The 24,320-nt window shown below is 41.4% G+C and overlaps 1 protein-coding gene across 12 annotated transcripts in view; it reads right to left on the bottom strand.

The window, feature by feature from the left end:
- PPFIA1 (PTPRF interacting protein alpha 1) overlaps nt 1-8,790 on the bottom strand; it is a 64,610-nt gene extending 55,820 nt beyond the window's left edge. For 10 of the 12 annotated variants that reach the window (XR_014544962.1, XM_083601238.1, XM_083601244.1 and 7 more), the window contains exons 1-2: nt 7,521-8,771; nt 5,918-6,181 (exon numbers count right to left, since the gene is read on the bottom strand). Coding sequence is in view for 11 of the 12 variants with exons in the window: in XM_083601238.1 (XP_083457364.1) it covers nt 5,918-6,181 (264 nt within the window). In the remaining variant the exon portion in view is untranslated. Of the gene's footprint in view, nt 1-5,917; nt 6,182-7,520 lie in introns of all 12 variants that reach the window. The other 2 variants (XM_083601239.1, XM_083601240.1) reach the window with 2 other exon arrangements.
- Nucleotides 8,791-24,320: the final 15,530 nt, after the last annotated feature.

Genomic DNA, 24,320 nt, shown 5'->3' with positions numbered 1-24,320 from the left:
TTGCCTGTCCTGAATCTTTATCAGGTTCCATACTAAAAAGACCCAAATGTTGTAACTTTTCTATGTAGGGGAGTTGCTCCAGCCTCTTAAGAATGTGGATTACTCATCAACAGTGGGAGAGGCCCACACCTGTGTGAAAAGATTCTTCCTCTTCAAGAAACAAAGCAGTGTATTCCATATCTCTTTCTAATTGTGTTATTTAACAACACCTGTAATGCAAAAGCATACCACATGGCCATAGAGAAGTTTACAAGTTTTAGAGAGCTCAATTCATGCTGCCCTGAGCCATCATGAAAGAACACAGGCAGGGACCGATTCTAGAAGCAGGCAAAACATTTGTAGGCTGTAGCACATTGATACCACAGGGCAGCTTCAGCATGCTCACAGCTTAGCTGGCATAGTGTATGCCTAAATAGAGATATTTTGGGGTACTTGTTGATGGCTGTGGACAGAAAAGTCTTCTTTCCTATCAGAACTTGTGTAGGTAAGGGAAGAATATGCCTAAATATTAAAGGGATCTATGCCACAGAGGCTAATCCTAAACGAGTTCCTACATTTAACAGCTTGCTTGCTGTGATTCAACCTTTATCCAGGGTACAAAAATTCACAGCAAAGCCTAGTTGGAGAAATTCTAAATCAAACAAATCAATCAAATTCTGGAAAAAAACAGCTTAACTATTTAAAAGAAGACTACATTGGAAGCTTACACTAAGAAACTTTTTCAGTATTTTAGAATATATTAGAGGTTAATAGCTATTTGGACAAATGTATTGCATGTTCGGCACTACAGTATTAGAATAACATGAAGGGACACTGATACAAGGGCATTCAAGTCTTTTACATTTTAACATTCTTTTCTGCAGAGTTCATGTTATGTGTCACAAGCAAATCACTATAATTAGTCGTGTAACAGCAATTATGACCACTTCTTTTACAACAACTTAATCAGTACTGCTTGAGATTACTCATCCTGCAGGCCTATAAAGAAGTGCAACTCTCTATGCCTGCAATTTAAAAACTGTTTCACTAATTCCAAAGCCTATTTTAGTAACTGCAAGTTGAGGAAAAAAATAATTTTCTTGATTTTTCATTCACTTGTAAGCAGGTCCATGCAGGGAGGTGCAGCCGGGTACACTTGCCCTAGGCCCCCGAGGTCTAAGCCAGCCAGGAGGCCCCGTCAGGGACTATCTGCTTTTTTCGTTTGAGTTGATAACTTTATTCTAACAAGACTCCTGCCCCTGGCCTCCAACAACCTCTGCTTGTAAATACAGGTGCACAAATACACCATGTGTTGTAGATTAAATAAATATGTAAGTGTATCATTGTAGAGCCAAACACATAAAAACTATTTAACACTAACTTTCATGCACTAACAATAACACATACCCCCAATATCATACCTATGTATTCAATACATATTAGATTTGCACTTAATTTCAAGAGGTAATGGGTACAGTTTTAGTTGTTGCCATTTTTTATTTTTTATTTTGGTAGTCAGTTATTTTGCTTGTTTAGCTGTATGTGATTATGAAAACATGTAGTCTTTAAGCACTGAGAACCAAGTTAGATAAGTTGCCTCAAGTTTCCCTCGTGTCGTTTTCCTCTATATATTAAAGAAACAAATAGCTGAGTATCCAAACAACATGACACATTGTCCAGGTTAAAATTAGACATGTGAATTTGATTCACCCATCAACTTATTTCCTAGGCTTTAAGCAGCATTCAAAATTCCCATTGTTCTAAGCGTTTTGAGACAAGGAATTTCATTAGCATGAGCAGTTTCTGAGCTCTGAGCACAGTACTGTGCCTAAGATTTCAGATTAAAGCTGCAGATTGGAAGGAAAGGAGGGCCTTTTTCTGCTGCCCCACTTCCTGCCACTCTCTGAAGACTGGAGAAGAGACTGTCTTAAGAATATTAGGGGGGCAGGCAGGGGAAGCACTCTACATGGGGCTGCCCTTGAGACTGACCCAGAAACTCCAGCAGGTGCAGAATGCTGCAGCGAGACTCCTTACAGGGTCCTCGTCATGGGATCACATTCACCCGGTGCTATACCAGCTGCACTGGCTCCTGGTGGAGTACAGGATCATATTTAAGGTGCTGGTTTTAACCTTTAAAGCCCTATACAGCCTAGGACCCTCGTACGTACGGGACGGGCTCTCCTGGTATGTCCCACGGAGGACCTTACGGTCTTCAAACAAAAACATATTGGAGGTCCCAGGCCACAGGGAGGTTAGGCTGGCCTCAACCAGAGCCAGGGCTTTTTCGGCCGTGGCCCCAATCTGGTGGAACGCTCTGTCACAAGAGACTAAGGCCCTGCAGGACTTGACATCTTTCCACAGGGCCTGCAAGACAGAGCTGTTCCACCAGGCCTTTGGCCAAAGCACAGCCTGACCCCCTCCTTTGGTAATCCTCATAAAACTCTAGCCCAATGGTTGCCATTAATTTGATTTTTAATTGATTTTAGAATGAATTGGTTTTAGAATGCTGTATTACTTTTACTGTTGTTAGCCGCTCTGAGCCTGGCTTCACCTGGGGAGGGCGGAATATAAATAAAATTTTATTTTTATTATTATTATTTGTTTTTTGAAGTCTTCAGATGAGGACTAGACCATATGGGAAATGAATATAAGATTTTAGTTGCAGTTCATTCATTTTCAGCTTTGTATTCTTGTTATAAAAAGTGCGCCTAGACATTCCGTTGTTGCACCCATAACCTAGGTTTAAGGTGCCATTTAGCTCCTAGGTTTCATAACTCAGTTTCTAATACTGGCTTTAAGAATAAGTTTTGAAAAGAATGGCCACAAATTAGTCTGGAGAAGCATTTCCATTCTTGTCGTCAAGCATTTTAAAAACATGCTTGCCTTTAAGACTGAGGCACTGTTAGTGCGTGGTTCCCTAGACTGGATGGATAGTAGGTTGCCTGCTCTTGATGGGGTTACACTCCCTCTGAAGGAGGGAGGAACCAATAGGATTGCCTCTCTAAATCTTCAGCTTTCATTAAGCCAACCATATGCACATCCAAAGAAGTCCAAATGCTAGAGTCTAGCAAACAATATATCAAAATTCTCAGTGTAATGCTATTTATTTATGAAAGTTATCCCTACACTAGGGATGAGGAACCTGAGGTTGTCTATATGTTAATGGACTCCAACTCCATTTGCCCTTGCCAGCATGACCAATGGTCAGGGATGACACATAGTTGCAACCCAGTATCTGGAGAGCCTCAGGTTCCCCATCTCTGCTTTAAATAAAGTTGTTCTAACAATCTCTACAGCAAGCAAGAATGCCAAGTGGCTTCACCATGTTCAGGCTTTGAATATAATCAGGCTCTAGGTTCAATTTTCAGTATTTAGTTAGCATCAGTGAAACTGGACTTGAGACCCTTTGTTACACTGATCTACAGGGACTAATTACTTTCTGATCTGACCCAACATAAGGAAAAACTATTTCTGTTTTCTTGCTTTTCTTGTGGTGTTTTTGAGTGCTGATTATTTTAGATCGTAATGATGTATAATTTGTTCCATGTCCAGTGGAGTACAAGTGTTAGTCTCTTAAAACAAAAACAGAGTCCTGTTGCATCTTTAAGACAAATAAGTCCACAAAAACTTATGTCAGAATAAATTACTTCATCTTTAAGGTGCCACAAGACTGTTTGTTAAACATATTACTGTAATCTCATGCCAATTATTAGAGAGGTATTGTCTTATGCAGTGGAATCAACTTGTAGCATACTTGACAAGAGGCTGGCTATAGTTGGGCTACTTGCTTCTTTATTTACACATATACAAACAAAAATAAAATCCTATTGTTTCTCTCCTCTGGCAGTCTCCAAAGTAACTTCTTAAACTGATACACCCTCCCCCCCCTCTCCCCCCCCAAACATATCCCTGTGGGAGAGAAAGCCTTAAATATCCTCTTCTAACAATTATATATAACAAATGCATTGTGTTCTCATTTAAGACTACAGCCAAAATAAGGAGCTTTTCTCTGTAGACTCTGCATTCCATTAAAGCTCAACACATATGTCAGTATTTAAGTGGCAGCTTAAAAAAAACACACACCAAATAATCTGAAGAGACTTAATACTGAAGCAGCACAAGGGCAACAAGTAGTTAACCAGCTCTAAATCTCAGAAGTAGGTATGATGGTTCAGTTAAGAAAGGAACATAAGAAACTTTTTAATGGGAAGGGCTATAGCTCAGCAGTAGAGAAGTGAACACGCTTTGCATGCAAAAGATTCCAGGTTCAATCCCAAGTATCTCCAGGTAGAACCGAGAGACCCTTACCTGAAACCATGGAGAGCTATTGTCCTGTCTCCCCTGCCAATCATAGGGCCTGAGATCAGTTGATATTGGCAGAGGCTCTCTGTTTAGGTTGTTGGATCACAAGCCATTTAGGGGTCCCACCCGAACACTCATCCATCTAGCGTAGTATTGTTGACAATAACTGCCAGTGGCTCTCCATGGTTTCAGACAAGGGTTTCTCCTTGTACTACCTGGAGATACCGGGACTGAATATGGGACCTTTTGCATGTACTCTATGGTTCGAATCCCCGCAACAGGGTGAGCTCCCATTGTTCGGTCCCAGCTCCTGCCAACCTAGCAGTTCGAAAGCACGTCAAAGTGCAAGTAGATAAATAGGTACCACTCCGGCAGAAAGGTAAACGGCGTTTCCATGCGCTGCTCTGGTTTCGCCAGAAGCGGCTTGCCACATGACCCGGAAAAACTGTCTGCAGACAAACGTCGGCTCCCTCGGCTAGTAAAGTGAGATGAGTGCTGCAACCCCAGAGTCGTTTGCGACTAGACTTGACATGTCAGGGGTCCTTTACCTTTTTATTAAAGATCAATCATCTGCTGCTATTTCTCCTGGCATTAACTGGAGAGATTCTATATTAGAGAAGTCTTAAATTTATTGTATGCCAGCAACTGACTGAGTCAACTACATCTGGTGACCACAGACTTGATCCAAAACCCCACTGAGCTCTGACGCTCACATATCCTGGGACCAGTAATTCTTACAGGTAGGTTGGGCTTTTTCTTTATCAGGAGAAAGAAAGGGATACCCTAGCACTTGAGTGGCTCACTATTTTGCTAGAGAGCCTAAGAGAATAGTGTCTGGCAGCTGCTGTTAATAGGATAGTCCAGCCTCTGACAGGAGAAAAGGACACAAAGGGTGCAGGGGTGGGGCCATAATGTGCTTGTTTTCTGATCTATAGAAACTTGACTGCAAACTATGACTGCTGCTACAGCTCTCTCCTGGCACAGAGAATGATCAAGGTGACAATTTCTTAATATGGAGAAGAACAGTGGTTCACTATGTTTGACACCTCTAGATTCTCCCTCTCCCACTCTCTCCCCTCCTAAGAAATAATAGGGGCAGAACCAGAATTGTAGTTTTTTAAAATTTATAATCCCTCCAGTTGCTGCTCAGATTCTATATGTGCTTAATTCCACCTCTCTAAAGATGAACCCTAGATATCTTTAAGAGTAAAGCAATTCACCTTTAATGCCAATCAATTTTGGCAATTTACACTACACCACCACCACTCTACTTACACTACTACAAACCTTACACAAAGAGTTTGCTTATTCTAGCCTTAGAAATCTTGCTGGCCACCTTAATTACAAATTGTTATTTCTGAAAAAGCTAAAAAGCCACCTAAAGCTAAATTTGCAAGGTTCTGAGAGTCTATCCTGCAACAACAGTGCAGTATGAAGCAACCTTCAAAGTTTTCCTGCTCACATTAAACTTTTTGTCTCATATTTCCTATATTATTTCACTAAGCAAAGGAAAAAAATCATGCTATGGGCTCTTTAAAGTGTTTCATTTAACTCACATGTTAATTCCTGAAGAAAGTGATCAAAAGTTTAATGATATCAAAGTTTGCTTGTTTATATATATATTAAAAAAACATACCTGTGGCAGTGCAGTATTAAGCTGTCGTTGTAGAGAATCCCTTTCATGACCAACTTCATGCAGTTTACCCTGTGTTAATGCTAGTGTCTCTTGAGTCTCTCGCAGTGTGTCCAAAAGGCGATCTCGTTCCTCCAACATGGATACCATTAATTGCTCGAAATGGGAATCAGCATCCGACTGTAGGGGGGAACCTGAACCATGGCTTCCACTTCCCCCTGAGGGAATCTCTGCCTCACTGATAGTTGGCATCACCTCGCACATCATCTTGAAATGAAATTTAAAACATTTAGTTATACCATTAACATGGCAAAAAATACAAATCCAGAGTAACAGAGCTTTTATGTGCAATGGTCTTCCCCAATGACATAAAGTACCCCACAACCTCTTTAACTTATCTGAATGTAGCAGTGGAGGTTTGTTATAAGTGTCTTTACAACTGTGTCACGTCAAATGACGTTTATGAGCTAAGTATAAAACAAATATGTATTACTAGTACTAACTGCTAACACAATACCTCATTTTCTAACTTGCTACTCCTAACAAGATTCTTACCCTACATTACCTATAACCTGACAAAACCAAATGCCTTTAAAGTCCTCATCCTGTTGAAGTTATTAGAGGCAAAGGGGTGAATCACCCACATATTTGTGGGTGAGATTAAGAAATCTAATCTGCATTGCAAGTATAGAACCACAGGCAGTAGTTATTAAACAATGTAAATGCAATGATTTAAAGAACATGCATCCTATCCTGTAACACGTACAAAACTTAAAAGCAAGCTTATGATGCATATAAAATCAAAGATCTACAGTAGAACTACAATCAATTATATGGAAAAATAGGTACCCCCAGGTTCTTAAAACTGCCCTCTGCCCTCATGAAAGCTACCTAGGTTTTACTGTCTACATGAGCTTATTATTGTAGCTGCACAATCTCCATTACAGAAATTTGTTGCCATTAAAATAGCATTAGAGCCTTTTTGCAGTTGGATGCCGCCATCAATTAATAAGCAGGCATGTTCTTAGGAAGTACAACACAAAAAGCAACCTCATGAACAAGCAGAAGATCAAAGCACTAACAGCAATACAGCATCACTAGACCCTACAATGCATCACAAAAAGCCACCATGGGAACAAAATACAAAAGCATCAAAGCACATGTTAAACTATTTTAATAATAGTGACTGTATAGCTCTTTAAGTTTTAATATGTATGTGGAAATATACACTTCAGAACAGCATTACAAAAAGTACAGAAAAAACTGAGTTAATGTGTCTGTTCCCTGACAAAACTGAACAGCTAACTTTCTGTTACAGCCAACCAAATTAAGCAGTTCATCTAATAAAGTCCTTTATCCTTCCTTAGATGTTCATAAAGACTGAGCTAAACATAAGCAAGCAATTTTCTCAAGGGCCATGCAATGGGACCAATTCCACTCCCCATACGTTTATGATTATATAATATAATGAAAAACTTCATTTATAATTCTTAGGCATTAATCAACATAATCAAAGTGGAATGTATGTAGTTACTTTTCTCTTAGTTATCTCATGTTTTATAGCTGCTAACTAAAATAATTTATAAGCTTCCATTGTTTCATTTACCTTGGTCGGTGAACAAAAAAGGCTTTGCCAGAGGCTAAAATTTTCCAGCAATATCAGCTCTTTTCAGCAACTCGGCATGATTTCCAAAAACATTTCAAATGGTAGAGCAGCCATCCAGCTTGACTACAAAATCCATTCATTAAATAATCCTTGAACCGCAAACAAGAGGATAAATAATCTTGCTTGGAAAAGGAGATGGTCCAACAGGAGCAACAGCAGCAGCAGCAAGATAGTATCGTCCTCTGGGGTAAAGAAACAGATACGGAACAACCCAGTCTTCAAGCAAGCTCCCTTCCTATCTAATCCTGGCTTACAAAAAAAAGCCAGGTTAGGAGAAGCCTGTGGCCAAAAAAAAGGGGCCAACTGTTTTTAGTGCTTCTAGGCCGACAATCAATCAACAGTGCACAGTATACAAAGCTCACTTTAGGTCACGATGGCGCTACTTAAAAAAACCCGAAGATACAAAAAAAGTTGGGAGAACTTCTCTATTCCCGCAGGAGCTGGGAGGGCGCTGCTCCAATCCGCCTCTCGTTAGGCAGCGCAGGAACTTTTCCTTCTTTCAGCTTCTCGGGTCTCTTGTCCCGCATTTATAATTCCTCTTAAGCGGGTTGTTGGTTGTTTTCTTTCAGAGAGAGGCGGCGGTGGGTGGCGGCGTGTGCGGTGGGGAAGCTTCAAGGGGGTGCAGAAGCCTTTCTGGGCATCTTCCCTGGAAGTTAAAAAAAGGGGGCAGCAGCCCCAATCCTTAATCCCCACCCCAATGTGTAGAAATTGGATGGAGAAACCAATAAAACGCAGAAGCGGCTGAAAAGTTGGGAGTGGGTGGGGGAGAGCCCGAAGTTGAGCTGCTTCTCCTCGGAGGTTCCCCCCTCACCAGGAGGAAGAAGAGGGGGCAGGAAGGTGGGGCTTCGCTTCCCTTCCCCGGAGGCCTCGGCGGAGAGAGGCGAGCGCCCCTCACCCTCGAGCCCGGCCTTCCCACCCGCAGGTCGCTCCGCCTCCTCCTGCCGCCACCTCCGCATCCGAGGTGGCCACGGCGGCGGCGGCGGCGCTGCTGCTGCTCTCTCGGCGCTCCTCCGTCCCGCGGCGGCGGCCTCTGGCCCGGTAGGGTCCCGCTGGTGGAGCCGAGGAGAAGCTGAGCGAGTCCGGCCGCCGCTGCTGCCTCCCAAGCCGGGCCCTCAGCCGCCGCCGCCTCCTCCTCCTCCTGCTCCGCGCCGCCGCCGCCGCCGTTCAGAGTTTCGTCGCCGCCTCCCGCCGCTCCCGGCAGCCTCCGCGGCTCCTGCACACAACAGTGCGTGGCCCACAATGCACCGCGCGTCAAGGACTGGGCCGCTGTCTCGCGTCCTTCTTTCCCGCCCCGGAGGCTCGGGGCTCCCGGTTCGAGACTCCGCCGCGGGGAGCCCCGCGATGGGGATCAAATCACGCGCTTTTGTACTGTTGTGAAGGATGCTTATGAGGGCTACAAGTGGGATTGGGGAGGAGAACTTCTCTCTCCCGCGGGGGGAAGGGGAGACCAAGGCTGCAAATCCTGGGCACGTTTACCCGCGAGTAAGCCCCGTGGAACGCAGTGCTGTCTTGCTTCCTAAATGAAGGGGCGTAAGGCTGCGCTGCCTCTTCAGCCTGCCATCATCACCTGGGGGGCTCTGGGGCTGCTTTCCGTTGCCTCTTGCCATTCGTTGGTGGAGATCTGCCCTCTCGCCCTGCCAGCAGTGTTATTCCCCTTGTGAGCTGGAGGCGCAAGGCAGGCCCCGGGGGTGGGGAGGAGGAGGGACTGCTGGCAGGCATCTGGTACAAGGATGGAAAAGAAAACATACCTCCTCGCAGGGGTTTCTGAGGGCTTAGCTGCAGGGGATTAACATTTTTGTGAAGGGTGAAGAGGGTGGGGGAAGGGAACTGCCCCGGTTAATGAGTTACACAGTGAGCAATGCTCAGCTGCTTCTGTTTCTGTCGTGTTCCTTGGGCCGGGGGTCGGTTTCTCGGATCCTGGATTTTAATATGTCACGTCTGCAGCTGTTACACGTGCATTTGCAACAATCTAGGAAGAATTCAGAATTAACGATTAGGCATTCCTCCACTGGAAGCGGAAGTAAAGCCTACTGAATTTAGTGAGATTTCTGAATAAATATGCATGGGGTTGGCCTGTGTGTTGTACTCCAACAAACTGAGCCTCTTGGACTTGCCAATCAGAAGGTCAGTGGTTCGAATCCCCAAGATGGGGTGAGCTCCTGTTGCTCTGTCCCAGCTCCTATAAACCTAGCAGTTCGAAAGTGCACCAGTGTAAGTAGATAAATAGGTACTGCTGTGACAGAAAGGTAAACGGCCGGTGTTTTCGTGCATTCCGGTTTCCATCAGGGTGTTTCATTGCGCCAAAAGCGGTTTAGTCATGCTGGCCACATGACCCAGAAATTTTCTGTGGATAAACGCCAGCTCCCTCAGCCTGAAAGCAAGATGAGCACGCCTTTGACTGGACTTAACTGTCCAGGGGTCCTTTAGCTTTACCTTTTTACTCCAACCAGTAGTTTATGGCTGCTCAGGAGTCACCAACCTTCTTGGGCCCATGGGTACACATACAAACCAAATAAACCGTTGAGGCACTGCACACATGCCACAACCAAGCACACACTGCGCTTGAGGCTGCCGCCACCCCCAGTATTTCTGCTGCCCTATCTTACCCCAGCCCCAGGGAGCATCTGCAGCACTGTCAAAGCCAGGAGGACAGCACAGCAGTACCTCATCCCAGATGCCAGTATTTTTCTGTGCCTTCACATTTGAGAAACTTTCTAGAAACATTATTCTTTACCTATTTCATGAAAGGACAATTGTAAAAGGAAAAAGAGACCTTCACACGTGCATCATAGGAGCATTCATAGGTTTAAAGAGCATGTGAGACGGACATACTCATTTGATTGTCTGACCTATCTCCCTCCATCTCTGGATGGCAGTGAAACCAAGTTCCCATCACTGCCCCAAAGAAGAGGAAACGGCAAACAAGCAGGAGCTCTTCTTTGCAGGAATCACTTCTCACTTCTTTGTCCACTCTCTTGGGAGAGAGCAGTGACAAAATAGTACTAGTGGCCTTTCCACAGTGAGACAAGGTTTTTCTTGGAGTTTTATGAAGAAGAATTTACAGGGGATGGGGGTTGGTCAAGGTTTTGGAAATGGTATAGGTGCAATTTACTCAGAACAAAAGGCAAAATTAATTGTGAATAATGTAGTGACAGAAGAATTTAAGATAGAGAAAGGAACACGACAGGGTTGCCCAATCTCTCCATTGCTTTTTATATCGGTCCTGGAGGTCCTTTTAAACATGATTAGAAGGGATTGGTTAAAGGTATACAAGTCGGAGCTAAACAGTACAAATTGAAAGCATTTGCCGATGATTTGGTATTGACACTACAGGAGCCAGAATCTAGTACTAAAAGAGTACTGGAACTAATTCAAGAATTTGGTCAGGTAGCGGGTTTTAAGTTGAACAAGATGAAAACTAAGGTTTTAGAGAAAAATCTAACAGTGACTGAGAGAGAGAGGTTTCAGAAGGAGACAGGATTAACACTGGTTAAGAAAGTGAAATACCTAGGGGTTAATATGACTGCTAAGAATGTGAATTTATTTAAGGATAACTATGAAAAATGTTGGATGGAAGTGAAAAAGGATTTAGAAATATGGTCAAATCTGAAGCTATCATTGCTAGGCCGAATTGCTGTGATAAAAATGAATGTATTGCCAAGGATGCTGTTTTTGTTTCAAACATTGCAAATTTTGGATAAAATGGATTGTTTCAAGAAGTGGCAGAGAGATATTTCTAGATTTGTCTGGCAGGGCAAGAAGCCTCAAATAAAATTTAAGATATTAACTGATGCTAAAGAAAGAGGTGGATTTGCCCTGCCAGACTTTAAACTTTATTATGAATCAGCCGCTTTTTGCTGGCTGAGAGAATGGCTGCTTCTTGAAAACACTGACGTGTTGGACCTAGAAGGCTTTAACAATGTATTTGGGTGGCATGCATATTTGTGGTATGATAAGGTCAAAGCACATAAAGCGTTTAAAAACCATATTGTCAGAAAAGCACTGTTTAATGTTTGGATAAGATATAAGGACTTCCTGGAAAATAAAACCCCAAGGTGGTTGTCACCAATGGAAGCGAAGGCTCAGAAAAAGCTCAATATGGAGGCCAAATGGCCGAAATATTGGGAAATTTTGGAACAAGAGGGAGATAGATTAAAACTGCAGAGTTTTGAAAAACTAAAAAATAGCGTGCGAGACTGGCTCCATTATTATCAAATAATGGAGGCATATAATTTGGACAAAAAAATTGGCTTCCAGGTGGAAAAATCAAAATTGGAAACAGAACTGTTAGATCCCAAAATTAAGAATTTGTCAAGAATGTATAACTTGCTGTTGAAATGGAACACTCAGGATGAAACGGTGAAATCAGCTATGATTAAATGGGCACAAGATGTTGGACATAATATTATGATGGCTGACTGGGAACAGTTATGGACCACAGGTATGAAGTTCACGGCATGTAATGCCTTAAGAGAGAATATAATGAAAATGATCTACAGGTGGTACATGACACCAGTCAAGCTTGCAAAAATTTACCATTTGCCCGATAATAAATGTTGGAAATGTAAAGAGACTGAAGGTACATTCTTTCACCTTTGGTGGACATGCCCAAGGATTAAGACTTTCTGGGAGATGATCTATAATGAAATGAAAAAGGTATTTAAATATACCTTTCTGAGGAAACCAGAGGCCTTTCTCCTGGGCATGGTCAGCCAATTGGTGCCAAAGAAGGATAGAACTTTCTTTATGTATGCTACAACAGCAGCAAGAATACTTACTGCAAAGTACTGGAAGAGACAAGATCTACCCACCCGGGAAGAATGGCAGATGAAGGTGATGGACTATATGGAACTGGCGGAAATGACTGGCAGAATCCGAGACCAGGGAGAATAGTCGGTGGAAGAAGATTGGAAGAAATTTAAAGTTTATTTACAGAAACATTGTAAAATTAAGGAATGTTAGAAGGATGTTGGAATGAAGTTATGTGGCTTTAGCAGAAATGTTATAAAGGATTAAGTAAAAATAGATTGTTAATTGGTGAAAAGAGGGAAAGTAAAGTTACATTATATTAAGATAAATTATAGGACAAAAACTGGGAAAGATGGAAAGGATTTGCTGAAATAGCTAACTGAACTAGAATACAAAAAAGGGAGGTGTGAGGAGGTCAAGGAAACAAGCAAATGAAAGATAAGTTATGGGAAGGTTCGTTGTGTTTTTTAATTGTTTCTATTTTTCTGTTTTTTTTTTCTTTTTCTTTTTTCTTTTTCCTTATTGTGATGTGTTGTATTGTTTTTGCTTAATTTGGTATTTTCTCTTTTTTCTTTTTGTAACCTTTAAAACTTTAATAAATATTACTTTTTTAAAAAAAAGAGAGACAAGGTTTTTCTGTTGACAGCCCAAGGCGCCCCCCGCAAACAACAACATTCTGGAGCTGGCGTCCATAAAACAGAGAAGTTGCTATGGAAAGGGTTTTATAAGTGTGGATTATTTGAAAGCCACTGAGATAAATGAGCAGAAAGATGTCAAGAATATCCTATTCACACCACCTGGGGAAATGGTGGTCATTCTTCATACTGATGTCACCAACATGGTGCCCTTGAGAAGTCCCCTGATACCCATAAACCCCACCCTGCATTGCCTCCTTTGTCATGTGATGTCAGTTATTGCCCCCTCGAAATGTACAGAGAACCAAAGGAGGAACTCAGAAGAGCAATGCTGTTCTTCCCACTTCCTCTTCTAGCTCCATGTACTTTCCACAGCTCGGACTGTCCCCTGCACAGATGAATTGAGAGTGGGTGAGAAAGAGGAACAATCTGGGAGACTGCAAGGGGAGAAGATTGGAGGGATCAGCGGTGAGCATGTCGGTGCTTCATATAGGAAAAGCACTGAAGGCTAATTTGATAAATGGAATACCTGGCCTCTAGGGTGTGGGGCTTTTATGCTGTACTCTAGAATCGGCCCCTTCCTTCAGGTCATCAGTTGCATTTTTCTACTATTAAGGCTTTGTTTCATGTATATACATGAGCTGTTTACTTCACTGGATGAAGGGACAAACTCTGCTAAAGAAGGAGAGGGTGGAATATCTTAACACTGGGTGAGTAAGGAGATATTTCCCTGACAGGAGGACTGATTTTTAGTCACCTCCCTCCAAAACACTGCAGGAGTCAGATTAGAGATGGAGAGAGTGCCAGAGAGTGAGAATGCATTAGAAAAATGGATGCTGTTGAAATTGCACAATATTTTCAGTGTTACCCACCACCCACCCCGGCCATCAAATCACATCTTACATCTGTTTCCATTGACTGAACCATATAGATCACAGATTTGGTACTTTCCAATGCTGGCATGGCACAAAAACATGAGGTGGTATTCCACTGAGCTACACTCAGAGTAGACCCATTGAAAGTAATGGGCCTAACTCAGTCATGGTCATTTATTTCTATGGGTCTACTCTGAGTAAACGTTAGCTGTATACCACTAATGGATTCTTTTGCTTCTCATAATTATTTTTTTTAGGGATCATTTGTGGATGGTTTTGTTGCCAGTGGAAAAATAATGAAGATTCGTGTGTTAGTTCTAATTTGATGGTTGTGGGGAGTGTCTAAAATTATTCAGTTTCAAGAGGAGCTATCTGAATTCTATTGGATATGACATTTACCAGACCTCATAGGAAAAAGCACAAAATGTTTATGATGCACACACTTTTTTTGGTCTGTGAAAGGGAGGAGAGAAAACTATCCAGGGGAAGCAGTCCTTATGGCATTCTAAAAAATCCAAATGTATCCTTCGTTTTTGAATGTATGTAAATTAACTTGCTGGATTATGTCCATGGTGCCCTAGGTTCTTCACACATTCCTATAAGACAGTTTTGAATAGGACACCTAGAAAGGAAGGAAAGTGAATGGATATATTGGTTTGGTTTTGATATGACACATGAAAATGGAACTACCCACATTAGGAAAAGTTGAAGGCAGCAGAGCAAAGAGAGTTATACAAAACAAAAAACCCAGAAGATTTCAACTGGGGCTTTGCAGAGATGTTCATGGTCCATAGTATTTATTAAAAAAAAAAAACCCAACAACTAAGAGGGAAACGTGTCTAAACTGATAGTTGCTCTAGAAGAAGATTTTATCAGATGCATAACTTCAGGCTGCTCTGATGCAAAGGAAAGATAAGAAGGGCTCATAAGAGAACCAGCTGGATGAATAAGGAGCTGTCGGATGTCCTGAAAACCAGAAAGGAAACATAGAGGAAACAGCAGGACACACGATTACCGAAGTATATAAAGAAAGGCTTTTGTCACAGTTCCAGCTGAAATTCCTTTTGGTAAATAACAGATATTATGTTGCCCAGCTGATTGGAAACACACTATGGGATTGATCTAAAGTTAATTGCGTCCTCGTTGCTCACACAAATGAGCCTTACTATTGGTTATAGACCACAGCAGCTCCAACTTCACACCCCCAATGAACATCATAGCCTGCTCTTGACTTATGTTCATTGGGAGATGTGCATTTGGAGCTGCTCCAATATTGAAGCAAATTGGGAAGATCTTGTGTAGGTGGGGAAATGTGAGTTAGTGAGTATGTATATTGGAATATTTGCATGTATGAAGGAGCTCCTCTGGTGGGCTTAATGAATTGTAAATGAATTTATCGAGGAAGAAACAAAGGGAATTCTACATGGTTCTTTTCTTTCAGCATTTGCATTGATTATTTAACACCATCAGTGCTTGTGGCATTTTATAGACTACAAGAGGAGCTTATAAAATTATTTATGTGGCACACAGAGGAATGGGAAGGAAGTGCAGGCAGGCATAAATAGGGAAGGCATATGCAATTTCCCCCGCCCCTTGCACGTGTTTAAGTTTGGTTACAGGTGGGTGTTGTATGAGGATGTGAATAATATGCAAAGTTGATTGGTGTATTTTCCACATCCTCATTCCCATGCCCTAATGTAACTCTTACCTGTGATTAAACTTAAGCTACACAGGTGGGTGGGTGGATCTATTAAAAATGCCATTTAGACCTCAAAACACTTAACTGGAAATTGAAAAATGAAATTTAATGAATAAAAAGATAAAGCAGTATGTGAAAGAAAGAAATATTTATAAATACCAGAGGGAAGTGGATAGCTGGTCTCTCACATGGCTGAGAGGATTTGTGGATTATAATTGATCGCTGTCATGAGCTGAGCTCGAGTAGGAATGACTGAGATCACAGTAAGATTTTCCCCTTACATTTTGTTCTGGTGCACTGGCTTTCTGCTGCCTTGCCCATGGTCTAGGGTTTGTGCACTGCACAAGTTTCTTTGTACTTAACCATTGCTAAAAGTAGGTCCTAAATGGGTAAAAATAATTCCTCTTAACTATGTGAGACAGATGTGAGACAGCTTTTATCATTTCATGCATGACTCATTCCGGTGTGTCTTAGGGCTATTTTCCTTTTGTGTCTGGACCAGAAGATTCTCCTGACAAACGTAAAGACCATACTGTGCCGTATTCCCTACATTTTCCTATAACATTGCAGCATTCTGCTGGACAGAAGCCAGTCAAAGCTCCAGAGATGGTGCAGTAGCTTAGTGCAAAAGTCCATACATACCGTATTAATGTAATGTTACTCTCATGGGGCGGCGCATGCCTTGCACACTGAAGGTCCCAGGTTCAATCTCCCATATCTCTGAATAGGGTAGGGAAACACTCCTGCCAAAGCCCTGGAGAGCTGCTGCCACTCAGTGCTGAGCTAGATGCGCCAGTGCTCTGACGTGGTGTGCAACAGCTGCCCATGCAACAGTGGTCACGTGGACATGACATTTACTATGTCCCAGCACAAAAAAATAAATGAATGTAAATATACTAAGTACTTCCTGTATACTTAAAAAATGCCTGTTAGGGATATTGCATCAGCCGGTTCTCTGACATAACAATGGCCTGTTGGTGGGAAAGAAACTGCCATGGGACTATCAAAGGTTCTCCACAGTAGCCTCTTGAAGTGTTTCGGCCTTCAAGGAGCTGTCCATCCTGGCCCAACTACAGTTGTACCTCGGGTTACAGAAGCTTCGGGTTACAGACACTTCAGGTTACAGACTCTGCTAACCCAGAAATAGTACCTCAGCTTAAGAACTTTGCTTCAGGATGAGAACAGAAATTGTGTGGCGGTGGCAGCAGGAGGCCCCGTTAGCAAAAGTGGTACCTCAGGTTAAGAACAGCTTCAGGTTAAGAACGGACCTCCAGAACGAATTAAGTTCTTAACCAGAGGTACCACTGTACATTCAAACAAGAACACAAACAGTTATTACTACCTAGAGCAGAGGTTCCCAATTAGCTGATTACAGAGGACCCCCTCTTTCTTAAAAGCCAAGCCTCGGACCCCCTACTTTCTTAAGAACAGCTTCAGGTGAAGAAGGGATCTCCAGAACGAATGAAGTTCTTAACCCGAGTTACCACTGTACTGTTTTCAGCTGTAGATGCTTGGGCAGATGTAAACAGGCAGGCAGTGGTACCTCCTTCCTAGGCATCAGATACCACAACTACAACAGCTCAATGGAAGCAGACAGATCCTGGAAGTGCTGCCTGTCTTTTGTGTGAATGAAGTAGGAAGGGATAGGTCGGGGGTACACAGGTATTAGACTTTTGAGATCTGCTTTCACTATTGTTTACTTGAACCCTGAGACCCACTATCCAGAGCCAGGTACAAGAGAGTGGAGATGCCCTAAGAATTAAGGATAGGATATATCTTATGCTTCCATGCAAGCAATGAAACAGTTGTGGAACATGGATATAAAATTTACAGCATGTTATGGTTTAAGAGAAAATTATATGAAAATGATATATCGTTGGTATCTAACACCAAGTCAAATGGCAAAAATGTATAAATCTAGATCAAACAAGTGTTGGAAATGTAAAGAGAAAGAAGGTTCTTTTTATATATATGGTGGTCTTGTAGTAAGGTTAAAGCTTACTGGGAAATGATATATAATGAATTGAAAAGGATGTTCAAAATAACCTTTGTAAAAAAAACCACCCAGAAGCTTTCCTTTAGGGAATTATAGGGACAGAACTACCTAAATTGTATAGAAATTTATTTATGTATGCTACTACAGCAGCAAGAATGCTACTCACCCCAAAATGGAAAGAAGCAGAAGTCCCAGCAAAGGAAGAATGGATAACAAAAACTTATGGAATATGCACAAATGGCAAAACTTACCAGAAGTATAAGAAATCAAGATAAAAAACTTTTTATAAAAGAATGTAAATGGTTTATTGAATATTTACAGATAAATTGCAAACAGAGAAAAACATTGGCAGGATTATTGTAATAACCTGCAGTTTCATAAGAGAATATATTTAAAGTAGATAATTAAATGAGTAAATTAAATGAATTTGGATATGCAGAAGATATTAAGTAATAAATTTAAGGATCCGCAGAAAGAGGGGGAAGGAAGTCAAACTTTGAAATGTTAAAATGCATGTAAAATTAATGAAATGTATAAATTTGAAAAGCATAAATAAAATCTTTTTTAAAAAGAAAAAAGGATAGGATCCCACACATACACTAAGTAAAATAGAAACATCGCCACCTGACCCCACCCCCACCCACCATGACCCCCACCACCTCTTCCCCGCTTTTCTTCTAATGTAATACTAATGTCTCAACAAATGAAACTGATCTGTAGAAAATGTAACTTGAAGAAAGAGACACTGCACATACTTTTGTAAACCAAGAAATCTTTAATAAAAAATACATTAAAAAAAGAAGAAAAAAAGGATAGGATGTATCTAACTACCTGCTCGTGCCAGAGAAAACACCTACTTCTGGTTTCTTCCCAAGCTTTCTTTATTTCAGGAGCCTATTTTAGAAATGGAGGGGTGAAGGGAACCTTTTAACTGTTCCAATTGTTAGACAAATGGGAGTCAGAAGTCCTTGCCAGTCTACTGCAACTCACTTAGTACATTGCAATCTGCCTTCCACCTACCCCAGGGGTTGTTGTTGTAACACTCTTGGAATAAGGGGAATATTTCCAGAGGTGCTCAGAGGATCATTATAGGGACTCATGCATGGAATGATTACTTTATGCTTTGAATCTGCTCAGGCATTTCAGAAAGGCAGTTTAAGAACAGGTTATTTCACTTAATCTTTTGAAAGAGCGGGAAAAACCCACCCTCTCTCTTTGGTGGCATTACACAATACAAAGAAGGATGCCTTCGTAATAGCTTCCTGGCTGATAAGAGGTTTTACCATGTTTTGTTATTGTTCTCATTTCTGCTGTGCAAGTTCATTAACAGATTGCACTTGTATACAGATTGTACTTTGTATACGGTTTATAAGATAATATGATATTTTTAGCTGCAATCACATGTAACCCCATTCTATGTCACTGACAGCAAATCATCAGCACGGGATGATTCATTCAAGGTCCATTGGATAAATATCTAAGACAAAAACCCAATCATAGAATCAAGTTCAAATGAACTGAAGGATACAAAAGCTCCTTTTCTTTAGCTGTTGACATGTTAGAGCCTAAAGCTTAGGAAAAGGGGTTAGCGTTTTTACTTCTTCCTTTTTAAACACACACACCTGTTTTCTTTCCTCTTGACAATCATGGCATATGAGGACAGGCTCTTGACAGAAGCAGAGTTTTAATTCTGATATTAATCTAGGTTCTTAAGTAGGCTTATTTTGTGTCAGTATACATGAAAAATATAGTATGGCAGCTAACAGTATATGCAATGAGCTAGGCTAACCCCTATACAGAGATTGCCTTATAGGTAGCCATTAGCAAGTCACTAATCTCTCAGTTTCTCCCCCCACCCCCACCCCCAAATATGAAAATAACAATACTGATCTATAGCTATTACTCTCTGCTAGGGAAGAAGAAAAAGAGTTTGGATTTGATATCCCGCTTTATCACTACTCGAAGGAGTCTCAAAGCAGCTAACATTCTCCTTTCCCTTCCTTCCCCACAACAAACACTCTGTGAGGTGAGTGGGGCTGAGAGACTTCAGAGAAGTGTGACTGGCCCAAGGTCACCCAGCAGCTGCATGTGGAGGAGCGGAGACGCGAACCCGGTTCCCCAGATTACGAGTCCACCGCTCTTAACCACTACACCACACTGGTGTGTTCATTTCGGTTCCTCTTAGTTTCTTTCTTTGCCAGTCTTAAGTTCACCCCATTTCTACACCTGCTATCATTTTAAAAAAGAAGTCCAAATGAAAATCTGCAAACATTTTCATTCACATGTCTTTTAATAGAGACAATGTTGTATGTGATTTTGTTTAAAGCTGTTTTCCTCAATATAATATATTTTTCATTAACACACATATTTATTGTGCACTTTCCCCTAAAATACCCTTTCCTGTACATACAGTATATTCTGGTTGGGAAACTACAGCACAGATTCAGAATTTTGGAAAAGTGCAAAACTTTGGGTTCTGTGTTGCGATTCACATATTTGGGAAGTGTGAATTCTCTCCCATCCCTAATGTCTGTAGGTTCTGGGGGGTTTTTTGGTTTTGGTTCCCCCCCCCAGATGAAGTTGGACTTCAGCTCCCATCCACTCCAGCCATTATGGCCATTGGTCAGAGATAATGGGAGCTCGAGGTCAACAACATCTGGAGAGTCACACCTCTCACCCTGCACTGTATACGCAATATATTATACATGCTAAATATTACTGTACATTGTACAGTTATATTGTACATTGTACACTATTGTCTATTGTAATATTGTACATTCACATTATTTCAGATGAACCCTCTATACTGTTTTGTTTGATATCGCCCAACATTTTCCCTCAGAGCTACCCTAACCAGTTTGCACCCTTACTGGAAAAATAGCTGGCTTGCACAATTCTCTCCCTTTCTGCTCCCATACTTCAAGCACCTTATTTCCACTCTCTCCTTGGGCTAGATGACTTTGCCTCATGAGTAAACATGTATTCTGCAAAGTGTCCATTGCATGCAAACTTGAATGATTTGAGAAGCAACGGAAGAGAGTATTTTATTTTTATTTTTTGCCTACAGCACTTGTTTTTATTTTGTTCGTACAATGATGTGACCTAAATGCTGCCTTTCCCCTTAGAAGATGCAGGTTAAAAGAAAGATTATCCTCTACAGAGACAGAAGAAAACCCTGAGGCTAAGCCACAGACAAGAGGCTAGATATATTTAAGGAAATCCCCATTTATTTTATGTGTGTGCATTCAAATGTATACCATCCCCTTGATTATAGAAGTGAAGATTTCTAGAAGCATGAACCCCCTCCTCAGTTTTCTGCGGAAGATAGCAGAGCTGTAGCCCAGTCCTATTCACGGTCACTCAGGTGTAAGCCCCTCTGTGTTCACCAGAGCTTAACCCCCTGGTAAATGTGCAAAGGATTTCAGCCTCAGTGCTCCTTTGCCCAGGTTTTGCCATTTAAGGATTAGCATCTAACAGCACAATCCTATCCACATCTACTCAGAAAGATATCTCACACTGAATTCCATGGGACTTATTTCAAGGAAGGTGGGGATAGAATTGCAGCCTAACATATTATTGAGCTGGGTTAATGTTACTTTTGTTAGATAAGGATAAAAGAGAAAAAGACAGCTGTTTAAAATTATTTATTAAAAATGAACACCCATATTTCACACTTAGGACATTTCTCTTGTATCCATTCTGCAAACATATGCAAGCAACTGGTTTATATTAAATGTAATTCTGCCCCCACCCCCCAAAAGGAGCTTGTGACTTAGTGATAATTTTCCAGCAAAAGTCCTGTTTTTGTTGTTGTTGTTAATGCTCTAAAGTTCTGGATGACGTTCGTAGCCCAAGCATTGCATGTGATTGTAGCCACTGCTTCAGGGAAAGGTGTGGTGACCTTTCAACTTCTCTTCTGCTTTTGTCATTGTGTTACCGTGGCCTTATTGTTTATTGCCTTGACTGTGGCAAGTGGGCGGGTTTCTACTTCCCTCTCCACCCATTGGGTGTCTGATAGTGGGGAGTGGTAAACTTCTAAATAGCCTAAAATTGGCCTCAGTTCACCCATTGAATGAGTGGAAAGTTGACTTCCATCTCCCTCATTTTTTTTCTGACACTCATCTTTTATTTAATATGTTTATATCCTATAATTCCTTTTTTAAAAAAAGCTTGGAGCAGCTTACATGGGAGAAAGCCCCATGGAGCTCAATATTAAATATACACAGGTTCAGGTTCAGGCTGCATACAGCACATACACTAGTGGCCAAAACTGTGGAAACCTTTTGGAAAAAGTGTATTTCCGAGGTTTGATGGCTCATAACACCTGATTGGCTCTCTAAACACTCATGCTCATTGGCTACATTCAAATGAAGGAAACCTAAGCAAGTTGTGCTTCCTTTTTCTGGTTATTTGGCTATATCTTTTGATAGAATACAGATAATTGAACATACTTTGTTATACTGCACTTCATTAAATTATCTTTCCATTGATATATAATTTTATGGTATTACTCCAAAAAAAGTGGTGTTATGAGCCATCAAACCTCAGAAATACACTTTTCCCAAAAGGTTTCCACAATTTTAGCCACAGTGTAGTTACATTGTGAAATTCGCTCCATTGTAGTCTGAAAAGAGAATCAGATATAAGTATGGAGGACAAGGCTCTCAATGGTCATTATTAACCATGATGCTTATGTTCTGCCTTCACTGGTAGAATAGAACAGTAGCTGTGTATCGCAAGTGAGCAGATTGTGGCTGCAGGCATCTGGCTGGCCATTGTCCTTGCCTGTGCTGGGCTAGATATGCCTTTGGCTTGATCCAGTCAGGCTCTTCTTATATTCTATGTACAGTATACTCAAACTAGCTTAGTCCCATTGATTTCAATGAAGCTCAAAGAGTTTAAGGGCAGCTGGCATAATAAAGGCTTGTGGCACATGCCCTTTATGTGTCATTCCTTGTCTTTCAAGAACATACACAACAACCACTAATCAACTTTTCCCTGATCTCAGTCTGTGAATAATAAGAATGAAAGTATCCCAATGAAAACAAACCGCCTAATTTGCGACAGTAGTAATGTGCTTGCTTGTAGGTAAAGCATGCCCCCAACACAATGAGCTGCCAAAAATGATTTATCCAATTACATTACTTTGTATATTTATTCTTTTCTTCACATTATTGTTTTGGACAGATCAATAGCAATTCTGTTTTGGAAAGGCTAAGCTCCAGCTATTGCCTTTAAATCTGTACTTTCCCTCCAGCACTGTGGGTGAAAACAGAAGAAAAGAAAGGATGGCAATATGTCAGGATCCGACATGAAGGATGAACATGAATGACACCTGTGTGAAATAAACAGCTAGCTATATCTTACTGTTGCCTGAAGCGGAAAGGTATACCTTTTAAAGAGTTAAAGCCAGGTTCAAACTTGCAGAGACAGCAACTGAAGTTGCAGAAACAACTTCATCAGAGAATGAGCACTCTGGGAACATTTATGTGAACCTTAACCGACTATGAAACGAAAGACATGAAGGAAATGCATATTTTGCAAGGTAGAAATGTCATAACCTACTAACCTGGAAGCCATGAGAAATCCCTGCATGTGCTAGATCTCAGCACTTGACCCTCATACAGACATGCCACTGTAAACATTGTGAAAGAAGGAAGAAGAAGCAGAAGAAGGAAGAACCAGCGCTGTTAGCAGTAACAAGACAACTGTAACTTAATAACATAAATACTTCCCTTCTATGTATCAGTAGATTTCCGATTTTATTTTTAAATTGGGCTATAATTTAGCCACTTAAATATATTATATATGATCATCAATATTAGTTTATTCTTCATTGCTGGTGAAACTTATGGGCCAACTTATGACCAAGCCCTACAAATGAATGTTTAGGACTGGCTACAACAACACACCAATGCAACATCTCAAACCACCCTTGCACTGAACAGCTCACCTAGTCATCATAGACATCAAGGAATTCCACGGTGGTGAATATATGGAATTCCACCCAGGTGAGTAAACTGGCTGGCAAGAGAAGGATAGAGTGGTCCATCTTTCCTTTGCCAACTCGCTTAGTTTCCATGCTAGCTATGGAGGAAGTGAAGTCTCTTTCTCCCTGGTCACTATGGAAACATAGTGGGCTGGCGGAGGAGAGAGGGATAGATCAATCTGTTCCTTCTGCTCCAGCCCACTTGTGTTTCTATGCTGGCTAGGGAGGAAGATCACAGAAACCAAGCCAGCTGTCAGATGAAGAACATAATAACCCAACCTTTCTGTATGAACAACAAAATGTGTCTTTCCCACATCGGTCTCTACAGCCACAGCAGGTGCTTCAAACCTCCAATGGTTTGACTTCACCTGCAAAGGCACATTCCTCCATTGTTTCCTGAGACAGACAGATGTCAACAGCAGTCTGTAGTCAGTCATCCACCTGGTAGAAAGCTCCCCTCCCCCAGCCTAAGAGGCTAGGTTTTTTTTTAAAAAAAAAAAATGCTAGTAACATGCTTTTGACAGATTTCAGGGCTATTATTCATAGTGACATTGTGTATAGAGATACAAGTACCATATTTGGGATGCTGAAGACCAGCTACTTTAACATATGATTGCAGAGACAGAAGTGTGTAACAACTACATCTTCATCCCTAGACAATGTGGAAGGTGCTCATTCCACAAGCCTCTGTCAGGCAATAGGATAACCTTTGGAGGTGTGCATTAGTGCTTGTTCTTTACTCTTTCCAGGGAAACTTTCTTATTAATCCATTGAGGTTCCTTTTAGATGTATGATTT

This window comes from Podarcis filfolensis (assembly GCF_964270895.1).
Source record: "Podarcis filfolensis genome assembly, chromosome: 1".
NCBI classification, from domain to species: domain Eukaryota; kingdom Metazoa; phylum Chordata; class Lepidosauria; order Squamata; family Lacertidae; genus Podarcis; species Podarcis filfolensis.
The sequence above is the reverse complement of the archived record's forward strand: the minus strand, read 5'-3'. Positions and strand labels throughout refer to the sequence as shown.